The sequence below is a fragment of the Polypterus senegalus genome, chromosome 15 (assembly GCF_016835505.1).
Source record: "Polypterus senegalus isolate Bchr_013 chromosome 15, ASM1683550v1, whole genome shotgun sequence".
Classification (NCBI taxonomy): domain Eukaryota; kingdom Metazoa; phylum Chordata; class Cladistia; order Polypteriformes; family Polypteridae; genus Polypterus; species Polypterus senegalus.
The window spans coordinates 58002303-58029800 of NC_053168.1; the positions used below are offsets into that span (position 1 = coordinate 58002303).

The 27498-nt window shown below is 38.5% G+C and overlaps 1 protein-coding gene across 1 annotated transcript in view; it reads left to right on the top strand.

The window, feature by feature from the left end:
- The window catches only part of ankmy2a (ankyrin repeat and MYND domain containing 2a), a 58209-nt gene that overhangs the window by 4464 nt on the left and 26247 nt on the right, over positions 1–27498 (top strand). The window contains exons 2-5 of the mRNA XM_039737082.1: positions 847–911; positions 17658–17796; positions 22867–22965; positions 24511–24671. Coding sequence (XP_039593016.1) covers positions 847–911; positions 17658–17796; positions 22867–22965; positions 24511–24671 — 464 coding nt within the window. The remainder of the gene's footprint in view (positions 1–846; positions 912–17657; positions 17797–22866; positions 22966–24510; positions 24672–27498) is intronic.

Below are 27498 nucleotides of genomic sequence, written 5' to 3' on the forward strand. Positions count from 1 at the left end.
TCCCGACAGCATGAACATGCCCCGAGTTCCAGCAGGGCATTATGGACTATGTAGTGTTTGTACACAGCCCTGCTGGATACCTTGGGGGCCACCAGGCATCTCTGTAGGGGGGCTCGTAGGCTCTTATGTGCCCTATGACCCGGGAGTATGTCACGGTCACGTGACAGGAAGAAACGACGTGCTCCCGGGTTGAAGAAAAGGACTATTTACCCTGACCCGGAAGGAATAAGGACTTGTGGACTGTTGGGCAGAAACACTTCCGGGTCAGGGACTATAAAAGGACTGTGGGAGCTCCCAGACGGCAGCGCGTCTGGGAGTAGAGGATTGGTTATTGTTATTGTAGTATTGTGATTAATTTATGAATAGTGTGGAGTGGAGGGTGCTTGGTGCACGTTATTATTATAATAAAACAAATAATTGTGGCACTTTTACCAGGTGTTTGGCGTGGTACCTGAGGGTTCAAGGGAGCACTACTGCCCCCTACTGCGACAATATAGTATGTTTCACATTATAATATAATGTCCACAATGGTTTAGCGTTGTTGCCTAAAACAGGACCAGTATCATTTTTTGGCTTAATGTATTTTCACCTGTCCCCTTTTGGTACTTTGGGAGTCGTACTGTAGCCTTGAAAGTTTGTTTCAGCTCAGTAAGCACAAAATAAAAGGTTCAAATGGTTAGTTAGATGATTCTATACATGATAATTAAACTAAAGTAATTTAATGGGTAACTGAATATCAAATATGAACTCAGATAATGCGTGTTAACTTTTTACTTTTTGTAGAGGTAGTAAAATATTGTGTTTGTTATCTTTAGTGAATGTAATTTTTTGTATGTTGTTGAACAGGAAATGTCCAAGAAGCCTCAAGGTTGCTGGGTTGCAAAAATGTTAATGTCAACTGCTTAGATGAGGTAAGTAGGCAAAAGGTACAAATTGTGATTTGCCTAATATGTCAGTTGTGATGTCATTAATTTTCTCCTATTGCCACTCCCCACAATCCTAGTATAGACTTTTTTTTGAGCTAAGATTGGTTGTCAGTAAATCTCTAATAGTCAAAAAATGAATAGGATAATGTCTTAACTCTGGAATATGCTTTTCATGTAAATTGTGGTTTAACTGTTAATTTTCAGTTTATAACCATTTTATTTCCTTTGAAAGAGGCAAGTGTTCTAAGAATGTGAACTAAGGTTTTATACATCTTGACACTTTTCAAAAATGTGTAATAAATATGCTTGTAGAACTTTTTTTGTAGTTTATTCAGCTTAGACATTAATTTGAGACTTTACTTAAATGAGTAAAAACCTGAAATGGCAGTAGGGTTTTCCCTCTTTATTCCTTTAAATCATGTGAGATTTTTAAATAATAAATATAATGCTCACAATCCCATTGTGAAGTTTAAGTCCTAAAAGTTCAAAGCACCTATATTTTCTTGAAGTTTCTTACCGTTAAAAAAGAAAATAATCTGTTATAAAGATATTTACTCTAAACTTGTTGATTTCTGCAAGTACTGGTAATAAAGGAAACCCGTATGGGAAAACTGTATCGTAATTTTGGTTGAATGTCACACCTAAATTTTAGATATTTGTTTATCCAGAGATGTGACACAAAAATAAATGTTTGCAAAACATCAAATTATATTTTTGTTTGCCTCATTTATGAGGTATAATCATTAATAGCAAAAGAATCCACCTAATCATCAGTTGTTGTAAATTTGTGGGGGTTCTACCTACTAAGTCTCAAGTAGTTATGCTGCACTAGGAAGATATTTTTAAATAAAGCTACATTAATATCGGCCAAAGAAATAAATGTATCTTTGGTGGATGTCAGAAGAGTGGTAAATCCAAGGATATAAAGAAATGCAACAATGAGGCAAACAAAATTAACAATTAAGGAGGATATTTTATGCACATAGAGTATCTGCCTATCAGGACTAGTTGCAGAAATAGGCATCTTACAACACTGGAAGCTACAGTGAGAGTAGAATAAAGAAGATTGCATCAACAAGAACTTGCAACTAAAAAATATTATATTGGTTCAGTGATTAATAGTGTATTTTTGTTTGTATTATATAATGATTACGGTGTTTTTTCTTACATCCCATTTGTTAAATGTATTTATTTCTGTGCATATAGTAACCTGTATCTGGGATGCATCGCATGTCTGTAAGCATGTGAGAAGAATACCTGGGGGAAAAAAAATGCAGATTCCTCACAGACAATAACTGAGTACGTTATTTAAACCCAGACAAAGGATGTGTGAGGCACAGAACTATCCCGTTTTCATGGTAGTATAATAAGTGTAGCATAATTGCTACAATAAATATTAAAGGGATATCGGGGCTCAAAAGTTTTTAGTGTTAATCATAGGTCCCACGTAATACTTGGTTTTTGTGGCATCTAGAGCTTGTATTTAGATTGGGACAGTCATATTTGCATTAGCTTAAAACATGTCGATTGTGTTTAAGACATAAAAAGGATGTCACAATATCATTAAAAATGTTCTATTACCTAGCATGAGTTTAATAATAGATGGTCTTTGCTGTATTGTTTCATCCACAAGGAAAAGCAAATGCTCAATTGCTGTTCTGTTTTTTCGTTTTGCTTGTTTACACTTGTAAAGAACAAGTCCCAATAGGCTTGCTACTGCCCTTGCCGTCTGATTCCTGTTGGCATGTTTTTCACACTTTGTTGTTTTCATTTTGAGGCTGCAGACATCCTAGTGTGTGCGTATGTGTTGTTTTTTTGAAAATTTGAAATTTATCTTTTCAGACACAAACAATGAAATCTAATATAATTACTGTAAATGCTTTCCTTAAAATATGAAATAGTATCTTTAATTGTAATTTGGAAAGGCAGTTTAGTTTGTTTTTGACAACATTATGTATAATCAGGAAAATTTGAAGAGAAAGAGACATTGGTTCCTTGGATAACATCAAGCATGTGAGTTATATGAGTTGAAATGTCCGTTGCTAGTTCTGTCGTCTTGTTTTGAAAACTGTGAATATCTTTGCATATCCATAGCTGATATTTTATTTTAATACACCTTTTCTTTGTGTCCTTTGTTGTAGCCATGAGAGATGGCTAACTGTGTTTAACATCCTTTAGGAGCCAAATCTTTGGCACACAAGTTAGACTAATAAGCCCACCCCCCCCACCATGTCCTTTTATCTGTTTGCTCTGGAGCAGAGTACATACAAAGTAACACTCTATGCATATACATTTAAAAAGCTATAGTTCATGACAGGAGGTGCTCCATGAGTTTATACTTGTTTTTTTCGTGAAGCAAACTTTTAATCTTTGTAGTTCTTTGCACCTAGTGAATGCGAATGCGCCTTTTTCATTTTACGCCCCCTTTAACTTAAGAATCTTAAATCAGGGTTCCACACTAAATGCAGTGTGATCGTTATGCATACACTTACGGTCAAACGTTTTAGGACATCTCAGTTTTTCTTCAATTTTAATCAGCTAAAATGCAATGAATGACCTAACATGATGTAAAGGTAAGCAGTAAATTGAGGCCTAAACTTAGAGTTTAGGTTAGCAAAAACTGAAAAAAAGTAAATTTTGGAATATTACAAAATGGGCCTTCTTCAGGGAACAACTAATAGGTTACCACCTATTCTGCAGCAACTAAGTTTGCTTTAAGACAGACAGAGGGTTTTTAAGTAATCAACAGTTGGGACACTTGTGCAAACTGTTTGCCTTAACTTGTAAGTGTGACAGATACACAAGACGCCAGACACCAGATAAAAGTCCAAAAGTTGACTTTATTCATAAATAACAGTGCACAAAGCACCCTCCTCTCCACAATACTCATTAACCAATACAGTGATCCCTCGCTATATCGCGCTTCAACTTTCGCGGCTTAAATTTATCGCGGATTTTAAATGTAAGCATATATAAATATATATCACTGCATATATACTGCAGGGAGGGCTCCACCTGGCGGCGTGGTGGTATTGGCCGGGATGAATGGCCGCCATACATCACATAAGGCATAATTTACTTTAATTGCTGCAGAACATCTGTAGGTTGTAATGTATTAGTTGTTCCCTGGAGAAGGGTCAATATGTTATATTATGAAAATTTAAACCTATAAAAGTTTACTTGTTACCTTTTCACCATTTTAGGTCATTCATTGCATTTCAGCTCATTAAATTTGAAGAAAAACTGGAAAAAACGGAGGTGTTCTAAAATTTGACCGGTAGGGAGAAGGATGCTAAGGATAGAGCTGCTAGGGAAGAGAAAAAGAGGAAGGCCTAAGAGAAGGTTTATGGATGTGATGAGAGAGGACATGCAGGTGATGGTGAAACGGAACAAGATGGAGAGGACAGATGATCCGCTGTGGCAACCCCTAATGGGAGTAGCAGAAAGAAGAAGAAATGTACAATGTATTTATAAGTGATATAACAAAGGAACACATTCTGCCTACCATAATTGTCTTATTACTAATTTGAAAGGGCAGGGATAGGTGTTTTGTTTTGGTTTAAATAAGGAGTAACAAAAACATTAGTAATTTTACTCTGTCAGTGTATGTTAACTAGATTAATCACTTAGACAAGAGCTATTATTGTGTATCTTGCAAAAATGAATTTTTAATGGCTAAATTAGAATCAAATGAAGAAATGTTGTTATCAAAACATACAATTTATTGACTTGCAGTATGTTGAAATTAAATAATTATACCCACGACCTAAACCTTAAAAGAACAATTTTTCTTTTTAATTTTTACATTTATGGAACAGGGACTGAGGTCAAATGTAACTAACCTGGCTGTATAAATGAATATTCTGAAGAAATAGAAAGGGGCTTACAGAATAAACTATAGCTTCCTTGTTCTTGAGATTTTTGCATGCATATGAAACTCCTAGTTAATGTAAAATATTTCAGAAAGGCTTACAATTTAGTTACATGCAGCCATATGCTCATGACAGGTGCATGTACTTAAATCTTGAATGAGTATGTGAAGTGGTCATTATATGTGTCTTTATGCAGGAAAAGATTTATATTGGAAACAGCAGTTGCTTACATCTGTCAAGACCAGATGAAAAAGTTGCTGCTATTTTCTGACCTGCTTTTGACAGATGCTAAAATTATAAACTGAAGATTGTGTTTCTCCTTTCTTTCTTTGTATGTATTGTAGTTAGCTAGTTATTTTACATTATGTATACTCGATGCCTGTATTTCAAATGAAGGAAGTTATGTTTATAACAAGGAAGTAATGTTTAACACAAATAAGTTTAGTGTAATTACAAAAGCCTTCAGTTAGTAAATCAATAAAAAAAAAACTGAAATAACTTTAAATTTAATTAATTTTAACATTTACAAATTTTAGTGTATTGGGAAAGAGATGTTAACTTATAAATACTTATGTATGTATTTGGGTTTTAATTAATTTATTATACATTTAAATTGTACTTAATGTTATTTATATTTATAATTTTTCTTATTTTCTTCTGGGTGAAGATGATTATAATGTACAGAAAAAGCACCATACAGTACTTTGGAATAATTAAAATAAAAGAACTACATCATTTTAATTTCCAGTACTTATCCGAATGTTCAATCAATCAAATTTTTTTTGTCACCAATAATTAGACATACAGTGCAAACTGTAGTGAATGGTGAATTGCATAGTTAACAGAAGCTCAAGAAAAATCAAAATATTATAAACAAACACACATAAGAATGTCTAGCTTTGATAATAAGAGAGCTGCTGCTGTCATTTTCAGGTTTGCAGGTGGCAGTGAGTCGGTCAGACCTGCCCAATTGTGCTACAGGTTTACTTTTAAAGGTATTCACATTTGAATAGAGTAGGTCAAGCTTGTGTCAACAGATGGGACATGCTAATAGAAATTTGTGTGTTGCACTGTTACCCCAGATGAAGTCGCCAACATTTAAGAGTCAGAATGATTCATTAGTAGAATGTTAGTAACAGAGTGAATTATTTCTTTTGCAGAGTTATGTAACATCATCCTGATTAATATTTATTATCTCCCTAGAAAGTAATGTGGACAAATTCAGTCAATATTTCAGAGTGTGCATAGCACATTTTAGTTTTAATTATCATGTGATCACATTTTACCATTATTCATTCACACAAATCTCTAGGCCTCTTCCTGCCTTTTCCACTCCTTTTGATCATATCAGATGAAACCAGTCCAGCATTACAATAGCATGGTAGAAGCCAAATTTAGCATAACATAATAGTGTGTATATCTTTTTGATTATCATGTAATACTCAATTTATCTTGCAATGTACACAATCAAAACTTCACAGGCATTTTTTTATTATCTACAAAATAAACATTGTTTACTGCTATAAAATAAACAGAATCAAAACAGTATAATATTGTTTCCACATGAAATAGTAAATCATAAAACTCCTTACAGCACAGTAACTTTACAAATCACATCAAACACTTACTTTGTTAGCTTTCTGACACTTACTGTTGTGAAATTCTGGCATCTTCAAATTTTGAAAACATTAACTAATTAATAAGACTTAAAAAAGAAACATTTAATAGTGAAGGCAAATTAATTCAATTTTAAAATATCACATAGTATTGATGAATTAGGTTTCTAGACCTCTCCTTTCGTTTGTACAATTGCTCATACTTTAAGATTTCTGCAATTTTAAAATCTAATTTCTTATCTGAAGATCCATGCATTATTTCAGAATACTCACGACTTCACTCTCCACAAGTTCAAGTTGGGATGTCAGTCTTGACACACAGATTCCAAGATGTTAGTCATGTGGACTAATAAAATGCATTGCATTTTTCTTTCCTGAAGATGGGATAAACTCATTCTATACCCTAATGAAGGAAGTTTTAAAATAAGAAAAAAATTACATGAAATTAAAAAAAGGGTTATAAAGTAAGTACTAATCCAATTAGAGTCCACTGATTATCACATGGAGGGATCTAGCTGGTAGTATGACTCCAGGGGTCTCCAACCTGGGTCCTAGGAGGCCAGCATTTCCTCTTATAGTTGCTATTGGAATTTATTTATTTATATGATCTATTCCTGCTCTCATTTTGCCACATTAATGAAGGAGGACTGCCAGAATGTTTAATGGACTTGAATTACATTAGTATGCATCTATGACTTTTATTTCTGCTTAAATTTTTCTTTATTACATTATATTATTAGTTTGTCTGTTGCTTACAGTTATATAGATTTCGGTTAAGAATTATCAGCTGCAGTGCTAATGTTCATTATGTGCCATCTGTTGGAACGAAAACTGAACTGCAAAAATAATTTTGCAAACATTAATGCTGAATAAGATTAACAGAATGTAACTGCCAGGCAAACGGAAAATGACGTACATAATATAGATATGGTGTGTGTGCTTCATTGGTTTTATAAAATTTCAAAGTCTGATGAGTACCATCAATTTAGTGTTTGCTAATTTCTTTTGATTTCTTGATATGAGCCAAATTCCAATGCATTACCTTTCCTTTACAATCTTCAGGAATTTTCTCTTCATACAGTAAGTCTGTCAACTGTTCAGCTCCAGGACCTCCCACTACCTTCAGCATTTCTGACCTCCCATTGATTTATGTATGGCATCCTAAATCTTTTTCAGTGTTTTTGTTATGTCTTTCAAAAAATTACAGATCGGTGCTTCTACTTTCTCACTATGAACTTTATTATCCCATTTGTTTTCCTTATTAAGCATCTTCTCTGTGTACTACTTCCAGGTACATTATCATTAATTTCATTACTATAAATCATTATGTCTCCTTCAGAATTTTTCATGCAACTCACACCTGCTACATGTTGCTTTTATTTTGCCATCTTCTTCACAATCCTGAATTTGCTACAAACAACAGTTAAAACAACAGTGAATTTCGACGATTAACATTAATCCTGAATACATTTTCATTTCTTTCTATCCTCCTTATTCATGCTTACTTACAAACTTCTGTTACTTGGCTTCTTTTCTAGCATTTGAATTCACTTCCTTATAGATTACAATTTCACCTTCAGTCTTTGTTTCCTGCTACTATGTGTAACATCTTCTTCTCATTGCTGTCTCTACCTCAGCATTCAACGCTTTCTGCAATTGTGGAGTTCTTTTGTTTTTCAGCAAGGCATTCTTCATTATTTCCTACTTGCCATTCAGAACTGATGCTTCTGAAACCTTGCTCGCTATTGTTAACAGTGTTTCATAATTAGAAAAAGTAATGAAATAAAGATATTAGTGATCTTGTGATATTTCATATATTTTGTGTCACCTCAGGGTAATAAATTTAATATTTTTATTACTTGAAAAATGGTTGCTTATTCATCACTTTTCATGTGTTTGATTTTCAACTCTGTAATCAGTGTGGTACTTAAAGCTATTTTAATATATACAAACCGGATTCCAAGAAAGTTGGGACACTATACAAATCGTGAATAAAAACTGAATGCAATGATGTGGAGGTGCCAACTTCTAATATTTTATTCAGAATAGAACATAAATCACGGAACAAAAGTTTAACCTGAGAAAGTGTATCATTTTAAGGGAAAAATATGTTGATTCAGAATTTCATGGTGTCAACAAATCCCAAAAAAGTTGGGACAAGGCCATTATCACCACTGTGTGGCATCTCCCCTTCTTCTTACAACACTCAACAGACGTCTGGGGACCGAGGAGACCAGTTTCTCAAGTTTAGAAATAGGAATGCTCTCCCATTCTTGTCTAATACAGGCCTCTAACTGTTCAATCGTCTTGGGCCTTCTTTGTCGCACCTTCCTCTTTATGATGCGCCAAATGTTCTCTATAGGTGAAAGATCTGGACTGCAGACTGGCCATTTCAGTACCCGGATCCTTCTCCTACGCAGCCATGATGTTGTGATTGATGCAGAATGTGGTCTGGCATTATCTTGTTGAAAAATGCAGGGTCTTCCCTGAAAGAGATGACGTCTGGATGGGAGCATATGTTGTTCTAGAACCTGAATATATTTTTCTGCATTGATGGTGCCTTTCCAGACATACAATCTGCCCATGCCACACGCACTCATGCAACCCCATACCATCAGAGATGCAGGCTTCTGAACTGAGCGTTGATAACAACTTGGGTTGTCCTTGTCCTCTTTGGTCCGGATGACATGGCGTCCCCAGATTTCCAAAAAGAACTTCGAATTCTGACTCATCTGACCACAGAACAGTCTTCCATTTTGCCACACTCCATTTTAAATGATCCCTGGCCCAGTGACAACGCCTGAGCTTGTGGATCTTGCTTAGAAATGGCTTCTTCTTTGCACTGTAGAGTTTCAGCTGGCAACGGCGGATGTCACGGTGGATTGTGTGCACTGACAATGGCTTCTGGAAGTATTCCTGAGCCCATTCTGTGATTTCCTTTACAGTAGCATTCCTGTTTGTGGTGCAGTGTCGTTTAAGGGCCCGGAGATCACGGGCATCCAGTATGGTTTTACGGCCTTGACCCTTATGCACAGAGATTGTTCCAGATTCTCTGAATCTTCAGATGATGTTATGCACAGTTGCTCCACTATCTTTCTGCGCAACATTGTGGGAATTGGTGATCCTCTACCCATCTTGGCTTCTGAGAGACACTGCCACTCTGAGAAGCTCTTTTTATACCCAATCATGTTGCCAATTGACCTAATTAGTGTTTATTGGTCTTCCAGCTCTTCGTTATGCTCAAATTTACTTTTTCCAGCCTCTTATTGCTACTTGTCCCAACTTTTTTGGGATTTGTTGACACCATGAAATTTTGAATCAAAATATTTTTCCTTTAAAATGATACATTTATTCGGATTAAACGTTTGATCTGTCATCTACGTTCTATAACAAATAAAATATTGACATTTGCCATCTCCACATCATTGCATTCAGTTTTTATTCACAATTTGTTTAGTGTCCCAACTTTTTGGAATCCGGTTTTTATATATATATATATATATATTGTGAACGCTGGCCCCGGCACAGACAGACGGACAGCATATTTTAAACCACACACGCTTATTTACAAATATACAAAGTTATAAACACGTGCACTCACAACCCCAGTGCCTTCTTGCACCGATTTCCCCAAGTCCAGGCCCACAGTCTCTTGTGCCTTCCTGGCCGCCTCCCGTCCTCACTCTCCAGTTCCGTCTCCTTCCTCCCGACTTCCACCATGACTGGAGGGAGGCGGCCCCTTAAATAAGGCTCCCGGATGAGCCCCAGGTGTTCCGCCTTAGCCACGCCAGCGTGGCGGAAGTGTCGGCTGTCTTCCTGGCAGCTCTCCGGTGCCACACAAAGTCTTCCCCGCACTTCCTGGTGTGGCGGAAGTGCGGGCTCCCGGATATTAGGCACCGGGCGCCGCCTGGCGGTGGCCACGGGTCCCTACAGGGCTGGGCTTCAAAGCCCTGTACCCGAGGCCCCTGCCTAACCAGGACGGACGCCCCACTCTGTCTGGAGGAGGCACTCGCCCTCCTCCGTCCTCAAGCGCCCCGCCGGGCTCCAGCCCGACCGCAACCCGACGGGATAAACCGGCATCGGGCGCCGCCTGGCGGTGACCGCGGGTCCCTACAGGAAGGGCTTCCATGCCCTCAACCCGTGGCCCCAACAGAACCAGGACGGACGCCCTCGCGGTCTGGAGGAGGCACAAGCCCTCCTCACGCCCTTCCTGGCCCCGCCGGGCTCCAGCCCCGGCCGGGGGCCACAGTGCCCCACCGCTAGCGAGGACACGTGGGTCCGAACGGCACAACCCGAAAGGGCAGCACGCCCCCAGCGAGGGTCCTACTATGTCCCCAGGGTCCAACACGGCACCCTGGGACATCTGTCTTCGGCACCCTCGCCCGCAAACGTCCCCTGTGGTCTGCGCCGCTCGCCCCGCTGTTCCCCAGCGGGTCACCGTAGTCCTCCCGGCGTGGAACACCGCTGAGCCGCCCGCTCCAGGAGGGCAGGTCCCTGTCGACGCCGGCCTCAGCGCTCGCCGGGCTTCGGGCCTGTAAAATAAAGGAAAAGAGGGCCAGAAGCACAGCCAGGACACTCACCCCGCGCCCGCCGGCCTCCGTATCGACCGTGCTCCTGCCCCCCTCCGACAGCCCCCAACTTGCCTGCTGAAGTCCTCCGCCGCAGGTTCCATGCCCGTCCGTTCGCTCGCCTCGGCACCGCTCGCAGGCAGCTCGCCCAGCCGCCCAGGGATCTCCTCTGTCCATCCAGAGGCGGCCCTTCTCCGACGCACACCCAACGCCGCGTCCTCTCCTATCGGAGGAACCGGCATTCACCCCGGTTCCTCCTTCTTTCTTGGACGCGCTGACGGTCTGGGTCTGAGCACAGCAAAGCTCAAATCCAGCCCGTCTGCGCCCAGGCAGAGCGACAGGAGACAGCTGCAGGTTTGAGCGCAGGGCGCTAGGACCCAGGGCACTCAGCAGCCCCGATCCTACCAGCCCTTGCGTGTTCGAGCTCCTCGCCTTGCTAGCTGTCTGCACCCGCCATCCGCTGTTGGGAGGTCGCCTACTGGAGCCGGTCGTCCCGCATCGGTCACGCCATGTTCGTGAACCCCCACTTGCTCTACGGAACGGCAACACTCACCACTCCCCGTGTTCTGCCTGCCTCCGGTTCCAGCGCCGCGCGCCGATCCTCCGTCTCACTCGGTGGCTTTCTCGACGCGACCGCCACCTCCATCAGCTGCTCACACTGAGCGGCGAGAACACGTAGCAGCTCCTCTAAAGACGGCTTGGCGGGCGAAGGACTCCTCCGACACTCGCCGAGCCGCTGGTGGAGAGAGAGACAGACGCCGGTGGGCTTACCTGTCCATCAGCTCCACGCGACGCCTGCCTCCTCTGGGCCACTCCCTCTGGCCCAATCGGGTCTCGGTTTGGCACGAGACTGGCGTTCCTTGGGCCCGCCTCTATCCAGTCATCGGCGGGCACGCAAGACACACCGCCAATCCCGTGCCTGTCAGCGCGCGGGACCTCCGGCCCGCTGCCATCTTGTCTCCCCTGTTCTGGCTGCGGAGGCGTGCCTCTTCGCCGCACCGCAGCTGCGGCTTCGATTTCGCTGCCTCCTCAGCGGCCGTCGCCGCGCTGCCGACAGCCCGTGGCCCGCCGTGCTCCTGCCACAGACGCGGATCCGTTCGTCCCTCCCTCGCGGAGAACAAGGTACATCCAACCCGCAGGGCAGGGTACTCACCTCCCGAATCCCGTCGTGCGAGGCCCCTGCCTCGGTGTGGCCTTCATCAAGCAACGCCGGCCTGGCTGTCCGTCTCAACAACGCGGCTCGGAGCCCGCTGCGCTCCAGCGAGGTCCGCTCCTCCTCCGCACCCGGGGATGGCCTCTCTTCGGCGGGCGGCGGTTTCCGGGTAAACGCTCCAGCTGGCGGCCGTGCGGCCGCTCCTGCGGCCAGCGTAGGGTCGCTGCTGCGCCGGGCCGTTCACAGACATTTTTGATTTTGAAGCAGGTCCCCGCCTTGTATCAGGCGGAGCATCCTGCCGGCTACGCCACTGTGAACGCTGGCCCCGGCACAGACAGACGGACAGCATATTTTAAACCACACACGTTTATTTACAAATATACAAAGTTATAAACACGCACTCACAACCCCAGTGCCTTCTTGCACCGATTTCCCAAGTCCAGGCCCACAGTCTCTTGTGCCTTCCTGGCCGCCTCCCCGTCCTCACTCTCCAGTTCCGTCTCCTTCCTCCGACTTCCACCAATGACTGGAGGGAGGCCCTTAAATAAGGCTCCCGGATGAGCCCCAGGTGTTCCGCCTTAGCCACGCTCAAGCGTGGCGGAAGTGTCGGCTGTCTTCCTGGCAGCTCTCCGGGTGCCACACAAAGTCTCCCCCCCGGCACTTCCTGGTGTGGCGGAAGTGCCGGGCTCCCGGGATAATTAGGCACCGGGGCGCCGCCTGGCGGTGGCCACGGGTCCCTACAGGGCTGGGCTTCAAAGCCCTGTACCGAGGCCCCTGCCTAACCAGGACGGACGCCCCCACTCTGTCTGGAGGAGGCACTCGCCCTCCTCCGTCCTCAAGCGCCCCGCGGGCTCCAGCCCCGACCGCAACGCGACGGGATAAACCGGCATCGGGCGCCGCCTGGCGGTGACCGCTGGTCCCTACAGGGAAGGGCTTCCATGCCCTCAACCCGTGGCCCCAACAGAACCAGGACGGACGCCTCAAGGGTCTGGAGGAGGCACAAGCCCTCCTCACGCCCTCCTGGCGCCCCGCCAGGCTCCAGCCCGCCGGGGCCACAATATATATATATATATATATTTTGTCCACCTTACAACAATATTGTTAAGGTGGTACCAAGTGTCTACCTGTTTTACTTCCTGCAACCAGTTATTTTAATGTAGTAAACAAATAGAAATGGGAGCATATATGTTTATATTCAATTTATTTATATGTGCAAGCATTTTGTCAAAGTGTGGTTAATATTTTTGTATTTTAATTGCATTCACCAGTATATTGTGTAAGCTGCTTCATACATGGTTCCTTGAATACTCACCTGCATTATATTTGTGATGTGATTTAATGTATGCATTCAGATATTGTCCACAGTCTATAATAATTTTAATAGGGTAGCCATGGATTAAACATTAAGCATAATAAGCACATGCTTAGGGCACCAAGAGAAAAATCAAAGTGAACTTTATTGTCATCTCAACCATATACAAGTATACAGATAGACAAAATTGCGAAGCTCAGGGTCCACAGTGTAATAACATGACGTGCAAATAATAAATAAAAATAGAATTAAAATTTTAAAATAAAACACAAACAAGACATTGTGCAAAGACAGGACAAAGAAGTAGCAGCAATATTGATGTGTAAGATATGTAATATAATAAATAAATAATAAATAATAGATATAGATAATGCAGAAATTATCAGTGTATGATAATAGTTGTTTAAGACGTGTGTAAACAATGACAGGTCAGAATGTTTCACAGCAGAAGGATAAAGAGTGGCAAACTCTTTAAAGGTCAGTATGAGATTTTCAGTTCTTTTCTACATGCACACTCATCTTTGCAGGACAGTGTTTTTCATGTATAAAAGTTCTGTTTTTAGCGGTAGTTGAGGCTGTGTGGAAGGTCTCAGGGGGCAGCCTGGTGTTAAGGAGTCTAACAGCTTGGGGGTAAAAACTCCCCTGCAGCCAGGCAGATTTGGCTTTGATGCTGCAGTGTCTTCTCTTGGATGGCAGAAGTGTGAAAAGTCCATGTGAGAGGTGTAAGGGGTCCTGCACAATGCTGCAGGCCTTGCGGACACAGCGTTTGTAAAATGTGTCCTGTAGTGAAGTGAGAGGCACCCCAATAATGTTCTCTGTTGTCTTCACTATCCTTTGCAGGCACTTGCGGTCGGATATGTTACAGTTGCCATACCAGACAGTGATGCAGCTGGTCAGAACACTCTCAATGGTGCCTCTGTAGAACATGGTGAGGATGAAAGGGGGAAGACTTGCTCGCTTCAGTCGCCTCAGGAAGTGTAGTCTCTGCTGGGCTTTCTTGATTAGTGATGAGGTATTATGTGCCCACGTGTTCCTCAGTTATGTGCACACCGAGGAACTTGGTACTCCTAACAGTCTCCACATCTAAACCGTTGATGCTGATTGGGATGTGGGCAGGACGTGATTTTCTGAAGTCCACAATTATCTCTTTTGTCTTGTCGACAAATAGATAAATGTCGAGAGATAGATTGTTGTCTTCACACCATGTGGATAGCCGTTCCACCTCATCTCTCTATGTTCTTTCATCATCCCTACTTATCAGTCCCAACACCGTCATAGCATCCGCAGACTTGATGATGTGGTTTGTGTTGAGCAGCTTGTACACATCTCTTGTCATCCAGGGCTTTTGGTTGGCTCTTGCGGTAACATCCTTGGTAACAGTAACATCCTCTATGCATTTGGAGATGTAGCCAGTCACAATAAGAGCCTCTCTGAAAATGAAAAGGGGGCAAAACAGAGTTTATAAAAGTAAGAGAAAGCTTGAAGAATAAATAAAGTTATAAGTATAAGAGTAAGCATTGTTTTTATTTATGTATGTTGAAATGCTATATATCCTCAAGTTTAGAAGTAATGGAATGAAAGTTTTTTTTGTTTCATACAAATAATGATGGGTCTTCATTAGAATATCTTTTTAAAAATTTGTCCACCAACATCAAATTCTGTAGAAAGAGGATTTTGAAAATTTAAAAGTATGCTTTCAAAATCACTTACTTTCTGGAGTGTAAAAGCTTTCTTTACTAGGCTAGATTGTAGGGATATTTTTATGACCTGTACTGAGGCAGTTTTCAGTCAATTTAGATGTAAATTTTCTTTGGTTTGTCTTTTATATATGTTTCATGTTCACAAGTATGCTATGAAAGGCAATATTAAAATTCATTTAGGCTTGCTTGTTTTTGTTTAATAGGGAATCAAAAGCATTGGTAAGAATAGCTCATTAAATACTTATTTTTTATTGTCAATCTTGTTCCTTTTTTGGATATAATTTATACAGTACGCATTTTCAAAGATTGTTTCTTAAAAGGGATATGTTTATTTATTTCTTGTTCAGTTCTTATTTTATTACTTTGCATGATTCATCCATCCATCCATCCATTTTCCAACCTGTTATATCCTAACTACAGGGTCACGGGGGTCTGCTGGAGCCAATCCCAGCCAATACAGGGCGCAAAGCAGGAAACAAACCCCGGGCAGGGCACCAGCCCACTGCAGGGTTGCATGATTAACAATTTTTTAGAGTTACTTCATTTGACTAAAATGGTCCTTAGAAGAAGAAACCTGAAAATAGAACTTCCCACAGTTCACTTATGAAATTGCACCAACAGAAGCAACTAAACTGGATTTAGTCTGAAAAGTCATGTCATGCCATTTTGTAACCAAGGTTGTGCTTTTGGTTTTTGGGGGGCTGGAGCCTGTACTAGATAGCACAAGGTGCAAGGCATTAACAAACCCTGGTCTGTGCACCAGTCCATTGCAGGGTGAACACACACATTCACAGACCAAACTTATACTAGGGCCATTTTAGCATTGCCAATTCACCTAACATTAATGTCTTTGGAAAGTGGGAGGAAACCAGAGCACCCATAGGAAACCCACACAGACACAAGGAGAGAATGCAAATTCCATGCAGGATGCCCTGGGACGTAACCTTGGCCTACCATTATGCTACCATGCTGCTCCTAGTCTGAACAGTACTGTATATGGATGTAAATTATGCTATCAGTTATACTGTAATTTTAATAATTTTTTTTATTATATCATGATATAAATTATTTATTTTTTTATTTTTTTTATTTTTTATTTTTATTAATTTTATTACAATCCATACAAAGCAATCAAGATTTTACAAAAAGAAAAATTGAGTTAAGAACAGATCGATCCCCACCCATGAGAGAGAGAGCAAGCCAAATAACGTTAAATTTAAGGCTTGTAAACATACTTAATTTAAAAAAAATTCTCTGTGCTTTATGAACTTATTTTAAAATATTACTGATTAGATCCTGCCATGTTTTGAAAAAAGTCTGTACAGATCCTGTAACTGAGTATTTAATTTTTTCCAATTTCAAATAAAATAACACATCGGTTTCCCACTGACTTAAAAGAGGAGAGTTTGGATTCTTCCAGTTTATCAGAATGAGTCTGCGTGCCAACAGTGTAGTGAATGCAATCACAGTTTGTTTGTCTTTCTCCACTTTAAGACCCTCTGGAAGAACCCCAAACACAGCTGTTAATGGGTTAGGAGGGATTGTGAGTCCAAGGCTATCTGAAAGGTAATTAAAAATTTTTGTCCTGAATAATGTTAATTTGGTGCAGGCCCAGAACATGTGACCTGTTGAGGCTGGGACTTGGTTGCAACGTTCGCAGGTTTGATCCTGCCCTGGAAACATTTTGGAGAGTTTTAGTCGAGAAAGATGTGCTCGATATATAATTTTAAGTTGTATAATTGTATGCTTTGCGCATATGGAGCTCGAGTGAATTCTCTGCATTGCTACTTTCCACTCCTTTTCTGATATATTAATTGAGAGATCTTTTTCCCAGTGTCCTCTTGGATCTTTGAAAGGGAGGGATATAAATATTTGACCATACCACCCAAGCTCGAGGTGAACCTTAAATACAGGAGCAAAACTGCAGGTTCCATCTTAGCTGCAGAGAAATTAACCAGCATTGCACAAATATTTGAGAGGTCATTGGAGTTTGCCAGTCATGCCTAGATGGGCTTTATAGGCCTGGTAACAGCTTGGGATGGTGTATTCTATAATTTTTTCTGGGGAAAAGCTTCAGAGTGTGCTGTTCCATGGGTGAGAAGATTTAGATGTGTAGTTGGCCTGTCATAGAAGGTCTGCATGGTACAAACCACCAGGAATTGAGCAAGGAGGAGACCAAGCACACGCAGGAAGGGCTTATATCCCTCTCTTGTCCTGTGGGCATCTGGGTTTTCAAGAGCATATTGCAGAAAAAGCTACAGGTTATAGAGAGGCCTTATTGGCTTAGCTTAGCTCAGTATGTTGCTTCTCCGACAGAAAAAAGAGAAAGTAAATGGTTAGCGATGATGGTGAAGTGGAAGTCTGCTGAATCAATAAAAAAAAATTGCCTTGAAATTTTTAATCTGGATCCATTCACATAACTGATTCTCTGGAAAGAGTTTGTGTACGCTGTTAGAGGAAGTAAAAATGAATAATTTCATAATGCAGTTTCTTTAATTCTTTTCGTACAGCATGGCATGACACCTCTAATGCATGCGGCATACAAAGGAAAGGCTGACATATGCCGACTGCTACTTCAGCATGGAGCTGATGTAAATTGCAATGAACATGAACATGGATATACGGCTCTTATGTTCGCTGGACTTTCCGGTGAGTATTTTATGTGCTTTCCTAAAAAACATTAACAATAATTACACATACTGTTATTTTTTTGTCCAACAGTGGAGACTTAGATTTTTTTCCTTTCACTATTATGAATCTCAGTTTTTTGTAAACATTGTAAACACTTTAATTCAGCAACTTCCTGTATGTCATAATTATAAAATATATTGTACATCTAATCACTCAGTATAACAAAAATGATTAAATCACATTACATGATTAATTAAAGCTATTTGGTTCCTAGTATATTCAGAAAGACCTTCATTTATGAGAGAGTATACATGACTCTCAAGGGCCTTTCGAGATGCACAGGGAAGAGACACTGTAGATCCACAAGCACTTATCTAACCATCCAGTATAATATACTACTTGATCTGCCAGGAGAACAGTATAAATCCCCTTGAATTTCCCAGAGATCTAAGTATTAATTGTATTTTTATTTTATTAAAGTATTGTCCCTTGTCCTACTTTGATTGCAGTATCAACCTTAAACAGAATTACAACTGAAATTGTAACCAGACTACAGAAATGAATGGTAACACATTTAAACTGACAACTTGCAATGTGTCTACTGAGAATACATTTTTACTTTTTCTTATTACGGTGTACTATATTTCTGCAAGAATATTTTGCATCATACTGCATGCTTCATAGCAGCTTTTCATTTCACCTGGTCAGTAAGCAGAATTTGATTTATAAAAATGGGAAGCAGGTACTTTGGGTGCTACAGTACTCCCAACCAAAGGGCACAGCACCCAAAGTTTGTAATCGGTGTTACTGTAAACAAAGTTCAACTACACACTCACAGTCAGTCATAGTAATCAACTCACTCAAACACAAACACTGTGGATAAGCTGCAATCCTGCATCAAAATATTTACTAAGAAACTGTACAGATTATTTTACTGTAATGGCCAAGCTAAGTCATGATGGCTGGATCTACTTTACTTATCTGCCTCAATGAAGTAATATATTTGCCAAATTATGCAATCATGACTCAGAAGTAACTAAAAAATGAGTAGTGAGAATAAGATTCTATAGTGCAGTGAACAGGGAACACTATAAAAAAGAATAATGATTAGAATCCCCACAGTTACCCTGTACATTTATAATACAGAGCATGGAAAAGTATTTAATCTCCTTGAAAGTCATCATAATTTTCTGCATGACAAAAGATTTGTACGCATATTTATTCAGTCCATATTTTTAATGTTAACTCTTATCCTGTAACAATACAGGATAGTCAAAATGAACCATTTTCTGTGGGTATTTAAGTGAAGAAGAAAAACTTAAACGTTAGTGTTTCCATTAAGGATTCAAACATTAATACTTTGTTGAGAACCCTTTTGCGGCAGCAACAGCTTTAACTCTTTAGGGGTAAATATGTACCACTTTTGAGTCGACTTTTAATCGGATTTAATACTTTTGCACTCCACTGCATTTGGGTTTCACAGTGCTATGCAACACTGCGGCATGTCACATCATGGAGCAATTAAATTGCCACAGAAATATGTGACAGTCTCATGAGCTACTTATACTGTATATCGAAATCAGACCTGGCAAAAAAGTACAGTACAGTGATGCCAGCAGCAACCTTTTATTAGTGTAAAGCAAACCACAATAGCACATTTACAGTTAGGTGAACTTCATGGCTGCCTACAGTAACCAAGCCTTAAAGAGTGACTGCCTGTGATGAGTAGCATAAGTAATCCAGGAACCTGAGCAACTATCCTGGGCTGACAGACATGATGGTATAGCGGGTCCTACATTTCAGGAGAAAGTGATATGTCGCTCTTTGGTTTGTACGTAGCACACAGTAATGCATACCAATTTGTCATTTGCTGAAATTAGAAGGTAGGTGTGTAGTCAAGCCTCATATATTAGTTTGTTTTCTTTATGATTTAATTTTATGTATAGATGGTGTGTATGGTAGTTTTATGGACCGAAGTTTCTTATCCGATCTTACAACTATAGATCTTTCATTAGATTTTTGGATAGTGGCACAGTCACTTTGAAAAATTAAAAAAGAAAGGACAAATATTTGTAGCAACATCAGAACTGATGAATGGCTTTATGACTGAATAATTCTGTCAGTTGAAAATAAAAACATTAATGATATTTCCATATCAGCTGCCTGGAGATGCTGAAATATGCAAGCTCATTGACACTGTGGTTAATGCCAGCTGGCTGTATTTTATCCTTTTGAGTTTCTCAGCTCTTTATGCAGCTGCACAAATTAATTTAAAAAATTTAAGCTCTGATAATTTTTCTACATAATAAATAACACCATACTTAGCATTATATAAGTAATAATATTAGTAAGTTGTGCCAGATGAGCATATGTGTTTTTCCACACATTCTTCTGATACCTACCAATAGGCATTTTGATTTCAAGTGACTGCAGTGTCCTATTTGGATTTAAATTTTATTTTGTATCTGTAAGCAAGGCTAAAACTTGAAGTAGAAGGCATTAACTTACTCCATACTCAGCTACTGTAACTAGCTCCATGCTTTTCACAGGGAAGCTATGTGCTGCTTGGTTCAGTATGGGCACAATAAGCCATTTGTTCATTTTTGCACCTCATTGCAAAACTACAAATGTGATATTTGAATAAGAACCATGTTGAAAAGTGAAATAATGTAATAAATTATGTAGATTAAAAGTTATGTGAAATAAAAAATAAACAATAAGTATATAGTATAGCAGTTTGACTTTTAAATTTGAAGAAAGCGATATGGTGTAAATTGCACTGTTGTTATAAGTCTGAGCAGTGCTGGATACTTAACAGTAGAGTGTGTGTGTGCGTTTACATTGTAAAGTATATAATAAACATAAACTGCATAGCTTGGACCAGATTGTCAATGTATTGCTGCAGTAAACTTACTCATACAATGACAAATTTGGTACCATTTACAATAAGCTAAGTGTCCTCACCCCATGTTGTCATTGTGGTTTTAGAAAAATAAAAGATGAAGGCAATATAGAAGTGCTGAAGTGGTACATCTGCACATCTCCTCACACTGAGCATCAGTTTGCTGTATTTTCAGTGTTTAAAACCTAAAGCTTTAAAAATGAACACACTGCAGTGCCTAATTGAAAAAAGAATTTGTAGCAAAGGTAAAGATTTTGAACCATCAAGAGAAAGCAAATGTATCAAGTTTCATAAAAGCTTCAAAAACATAATGCTTAACCTTTAAAACTAGGCAACAAAAGTTAGCATTAATTTATTCAAACAGAAAATGGCACTCTACCTTTCATATAAAAGAAAAAGATGAAACCTAATTCTGCTTTAAAAAATAAAAAGCAAAATTGGAGTATTAAAAAGGCCACTAGCAACATTAATGTTGTTTCATTCATTTTATCATTTTAAATGTTAAATCCCCAGTCTTTATAATAAAATGAGAGGCAGAAAATGTAAATAAGGTCAAAGTTAATACCATGCTATAAAATGAATTAAAAAAACTTTCTTCTGACTAGTAATTTATTTCAGAGCTTTCTTCAAATTCATTTCTTGGTACCTCTATCAATCACAGTCTGAAATGAGATGAAGAGTTCACTTATCAAAAAAGTTCAATGTATTTGTTTTTTACCACCAAATTTAAAAGTGTAACCTATCCCAAATCAGTTCCGTTTTATTAAGCTATCATTAAAACCATCCTTACTTTCTCAAGAACTGTCTGAAACTGATGACTTGAAACTGGACCTGTACACAGTGCAGGTTACAAAATGCACTGGGAATATAAATTAAAGACCACACACAGGGGTGCTCATCTACTTCGGTTATTACCATCACTGAAATGTTGTTGGTCTCTAAAAGCAAGAACTAATAGACTCCTAAGTTTTGTGTTTTTTTTCTGCTATAGTTTCTCTGGTTAAACACAGTGTCTGATTCATTTAAATTTCTTCATGATCTCAAAATTACATTTTACTGAATAAAGGCATACACTGGGAATGAGTGCAATTATGCATAATGCAATTGTTTTATATGTTTGCCTTTTTGTGCAAAATATTATTGTTGCTTATACAGTAGCTGTATATTATGTTGGGAATGTGTCAGATATTGTATGTTATGAAGTTAATTGTATTTACGTTTGTTATGTGTATGGATGTAACATGAAGAGAAGCTCCCATCAACTACTTTGCTTGGCAGTAAAGTTCAAATTTAATTCTTTCTTTGGTGTGTGTGAATTTTTCCTGATACAGGTTGCAGACGTTTAGAACATTTTAAATGAGCTAGTGAGTTGCCTGTTTTAGGTAAATATTGTCATAAAGTAAATTCATTCACTAATCTAAGCTCACAGATGTTTAGATCATATTGTATTTGTGAGTTGCAAATGTAATTTTCAATGTAGTTTTGTCTGTGCCTGCTTCCATACTGAAAGCACAAGGCTGGCCATGTGAAGCAGGAAAAGTAAGAACAAGAAGGTGCCAGTCATCCTTCTTATTCCGATTCTGTCTGCTAGGAAGTTACAAAGCAAGAGTCACATAAGTGTGTTAAGTATTACAGTGAAATATTTTTCAATGTGTTCACAAATGGACGGATGGTTTTGAGTTGTCTTATAATAAGTTGCACAGTGATTTCAGCATATGGCTCAAAGTGGATGTTAGTTTTATTTGTAAATTGAGTTTTCATGTCACTGTTTTTCCTGAATCAGAAAACAAATCCAATGGGTAAAAAAAAATGTTTTTTTTTTTGCGTTCTAAACTAAAATCTAATTTTATATTGTTGTCTGTTACCTTTGTTTTTATGTAAATCAACTTATAAAAGCATACCCTTTTCCCCCACTTGAAAAATTAAAAAATGTATGATGTTATGTATTTCTACTCAGAAAATCCAAGTTACTGTAATTTGGTGGATTTTAAAGAGTATGAGATACTCATAACTTCAGTTTAAATATGCTACACATACTGAATATAAAAATGCTGCCTTCAGCTGAGAAATGTTGGACACCAAAGTATGTCTTTAAGATGCACTAATGATAACTTTTTCAATTTTTGGTAAATATGAAGACTTGTGCCATTAAATATAATTCTGTAATATTATTCTAATAAAAATAGGTAACAAGGAGATAACACTGATGATGCTGGAAGCTGGAGCAGATACTGATGCAGTAAATTCAGTGGGAAGGACAGCAGCACAGATGGCTGCCTTTGTTGGTATGTTGGAATGAGCTCCACTTGTTTTGTTCATTTATAAGAGATTTTAGCCCTGTCCTTTAAACAACTACATCATCCACTGTATAAACTGTAGGAAATTAAAAAGGGTTTATCAGAATTAAATCAGACATAATGATCAGAATAAAGAATGTATTAGCACATGACTCCTATTCAGAACATCTAGGTACTGTATACTGCATATGTGAAAAGTGTAGTTTACATTTTATTAATGACATATTACTGAGAAATGGTACTGGAACTGTCTCTAAACTTGAAGAAAACAAATGTCCAAATTGCAGGCAGGAATTCTTCAAAGATCAAAACAACACTATCAACTCTTTGTCCAGACTGCAGTTCACAGCCGGTATTTCAAGCAATGTCTTTGTTACTGCCACTCTCTTTGTCAAACCTGCAGCACAAAGTCACCTTTTCACAGATGAAACTGGGACTTGCTTTTTTCGACCACTGTTAAGCTGTGCTTGAAGCTGTTGTGCTGTCATGTGCCCGTCACACAAACTGGTGACCCTGAGGAACTTGTTTTCTGATTCTGTTGTGAGTTTGGGTCTGCCATATCTCTTCTTATCAGAGTTTCTTCCAGTTGCTCTTGGATTGTGTAGGACACTGACACTAAATGAAAATCCTACACTTCTAAGAGTAACAATGCTCTGTCTCGTTTCATTTGTTAATTGCATTTTTCTTGCCGTTATCACCGGAGTGTTGTCCAAGTAGTACTTCAGAGGGTGCAGTAACACAGTCGGTTCCAACTGTTCTTTAAGACAGACAGAGGGTTTTTAAGTAATGAACAGAAGTTGGGACACGTCTGCAAATTGTTTGCTTTCAACTTGAAAGGCTTAATTTACTTTAATTGCTGCAGACCATCTGTAGGTTGTAACCTATTAGTTGCTCTTTTTCAGTTTTTGTTAACCTATACTTGACATTTAAACCTCTGTCAGTTTGCTGCTTACCTTTCCACCATTTTAGGGCATTTCAACTGATTAAATTTGAACAAAAACTGAGATGCTGTAAAACTTTTGACTAGTATTGTATTTTGTAATTAAATTTGAGTTGCTATTACAAATAGCTCCTTAAAAAAACGACTTGCTCATTGATCATCACTCATTGATAATTACTCATTGATCAAGAGGCACAAAGGTAGACTATGTTCTAATTGGTGATGTCTCATTTGTTAGATCACCTTTGCCAGTGGTGTTTTCATTTTGTTTAAAATCTATATAGGACCTAGCATAGCTGTGTAGTTTTTGCGTCATTGCTTTCTTAATTTAAATATGTCTGTCACAAAAAGTGCATACATATTTATTAATTGCATAAATTTGGAAGTGCTGCTCTGAACTGCTTTTTCTCACATTGGGGATTTTCTTACTCTGTAATGACTAACAGCGATGATTTTTTATTTGCCCAAACCATTCTATGATAGTTACTTGAACTTGTGCCTTCATTTCCTGAGAAATAGATTACATATTTTTTTTCCTGAAGTCTTTATCTCTTTTGCTTCTCTCTTTTTTTTTTTTTTTTTTACATGCATAGGCCAGCATGACTGTGTAACAATTATCAATAACTTCTTTTCACGAGATAAGCTGGATTATTACACAAAACCACAAGGACTTGATAAAGAACCAAAACTTCCTACTAAGCTTGCTGGCCCCTTGCACAAAATCATGATGACAACTAACTTGCATCCTGTTAAGGTATGTTGTTTTTTCTATACAGTATTTTAAATGAAAAATAATCGTACCTTCTTACATTACATTAAAGAAAAAAATTAATATTAATCATTCATAAATAAAATTGCAGTTTTGAAAGAGCATTTATTGAAAGTAGACTATATTAAGTTAGTATCATTAGCAGAGTTATTCAATGACAAAAAAATGTAAATACCACTTGGTTCACGTGGTTGTTAGGTGATGTTTATATTTTTTATTGTTGCAGTATTCATGCGTGGCCTTATACTGCTTATGCAAAAATTAGTCACACACTTCTTAAATGTCTTGCTTAGCGCAATTTCAATGAGGAGTCAGTCTTCTACACATACATTATTTCCCATAAAACTAATACAGTAAAGATGAAAGTGTTGGCAAAATATTGAAAGTATTTTAATGGACTTGGCTGGAATAGAAGTTTTTTTATTATTTTTTGTTTAATTGTATAATCTATCAAATACTGCTAAATCTGTTAATATGTTTTCTGGAAATTACAGTCTTATCAGAGTTAATCAAAAGTCACCCACTGTAAAACAGGGCTTCTGGAGAAGGGGAGCAAAAAAGCCAATGCATGGTTCGGTTTTTAAGTCTTCACCATTTACTCTGTTTCACAATAAGTCTACAACAGGTCACACTTAATGATGCACTTCATTTTTTGTCCTGTGTTTTCATTGTTAGATTTTTTTTACATTATTTTTTTCAGTGAAACAAGAAATACATTCATAATTTGGAAGTTGATGAAGCCATTTATTTGAAAACATTGGAGTAATTTAGATTTATTACATATATTTAATCAAGTTTTATAAATACAGTAGGTTAAAGTAAAATTTAATAAGAAGCTACTAGGACCTTTAATTGGGAGCTGGAGGCATTTTTGGCCTGAGAACTTTGTTTGGTATGCACCACTATATACTACCCACATGGTGAAGAGAAAGCTGGATTATTACATATATAATTCTTTCTTTTGTTCGTTCATTCGCTAGATAATTGGTTGCTACAGGTTTTTAACATTATTCCTGAAATTCTGGCATTTCTTCATGATCATGATTTTAACCTGTAACGTGAGGTGAGTGTGGTATGTCTTTGGGCCAGAGTGCCAGAGCGATGCACAGTGACTCTATATTCAGGCCTACCTCTCGCTTTAGCCTGTGGAGCATTGTCTCGTTGTGTTATGGGTTCTCGATTTCCGCCACTGAAGTGCAGACAGTGGTCACAGGTTTTCATGACATGCCAGTCTGTACCACTTTCTTTTGTTGTGAAGTGAATATATCATAGTTGACAGTCAGCAAATGTCAGTGCTGATCTTTGATCATTGATCTGATCAGCCTGTGCAATGCACATCAGTTAGGGGCTAGAAATGTGGCTATCTATCTTTGCAAGAATCCAAATGTGTACTTGAAAAAGAAGTTGGTAATAAGTGCAGGTTACATTTAGAATTTAAACACACCAATTATCAAAAATTTTCTTCAAAGAGGGACAATAGTAACTGCAAGATTCACAAACATTCAGCTTAAAAGAATAAAAAACAGTGGAATTATCAACTTTAGAATACGAACAACTAATTGATTTAATATAAGATAAGGCAAAATGTACAGATGTTTCTGTAAAGAAATTTTGAGATTTAAGTAATAAATATCCTGATTTATCCAAAATGGCAATTCATGCTTAATTGCCCTTTGCTAACATATATTTATGTAAAAGTGGGTTTTCCATGCATATATAAACAAGAACAAAATACAGAAATTGACTAAATGCTACTCCTGATATGCAAACTGTGTTTTCAGGCAGTAAACCAAATTTTAAAAGAACTCTTAAAGAAGAAAGAGAGAGAAAATGCAGTATCATTTTGAATTTATGTTTTAAATTATTTTATGCAAGATGTTTTATGTATTAAAACATTTTTGTTGATTTCTTTTTTCATTTTCTGAATAATTTAGACAATTTAGAATTCTTTTATTTTTCAAGTTTTATTTTAATTTTAAATTTAAAAATTGCAGCCTTTTTTATTAAATGTGACAGGGTTCCACAATTATATTCAATTGGGAAACACAGTATCAGAAGATTTAACCCCTTATACCCTTAGGAGATTTTCAGCATTCTTTATATAAATAAAAAAAACCTTTGTTTCACACCAATATCAACTAAATGAAATACAAAAACATTAGATCGGATTTTATAGCACATTATCAAGACAATTTATGAAGCATAACTCTGGAATCAAGATTCTTTTTTGTCCCAATCTGTCAGCTATCATTGTACTAACTTTAGATTGCATATCCCATAGTATTACAAAGTTACACTGTTTGGCACAAGGTGTTCCTCTTTTTGGGAAAATTTAACTTCTTGCACCTAAAGAATCTATCAAAACAAGTGTTGTAGCTGCAGTTATATTTTTACATTTTAGAAAAAAAAATGTATTCACTTCTGAATAATGATGTTATGATATTCTCCAAAGTCTTAGCTAGAAGGATGGAGAAATTGCTGCCTTTGGTAATATCACTAGATCAAACTGGATTTATTAAAGGCTGACACTTAGCTTCCAATCTCCGACGCCTGTTTAATCTATACTAATAAAAGGCAAAGCCCTCACTCACTCACTGACTCACTCACTGACTCATCACTAATTCTCCAACTTCCCGTGTGGGTGGAAGGCTGAAATTTGGCAGGTTCATTCCTTACAGCTTCCTTACAAAAGTTGGGCAGGTTTTATATCGAAATTCTACGCGTAATGGTCATAACTGGAAGCAGTTTTCTCCATTTACTGTAATGGAGATGAGCTTCAACGCCGTGGGGGCGGAGTTTCGTGTGACATCAT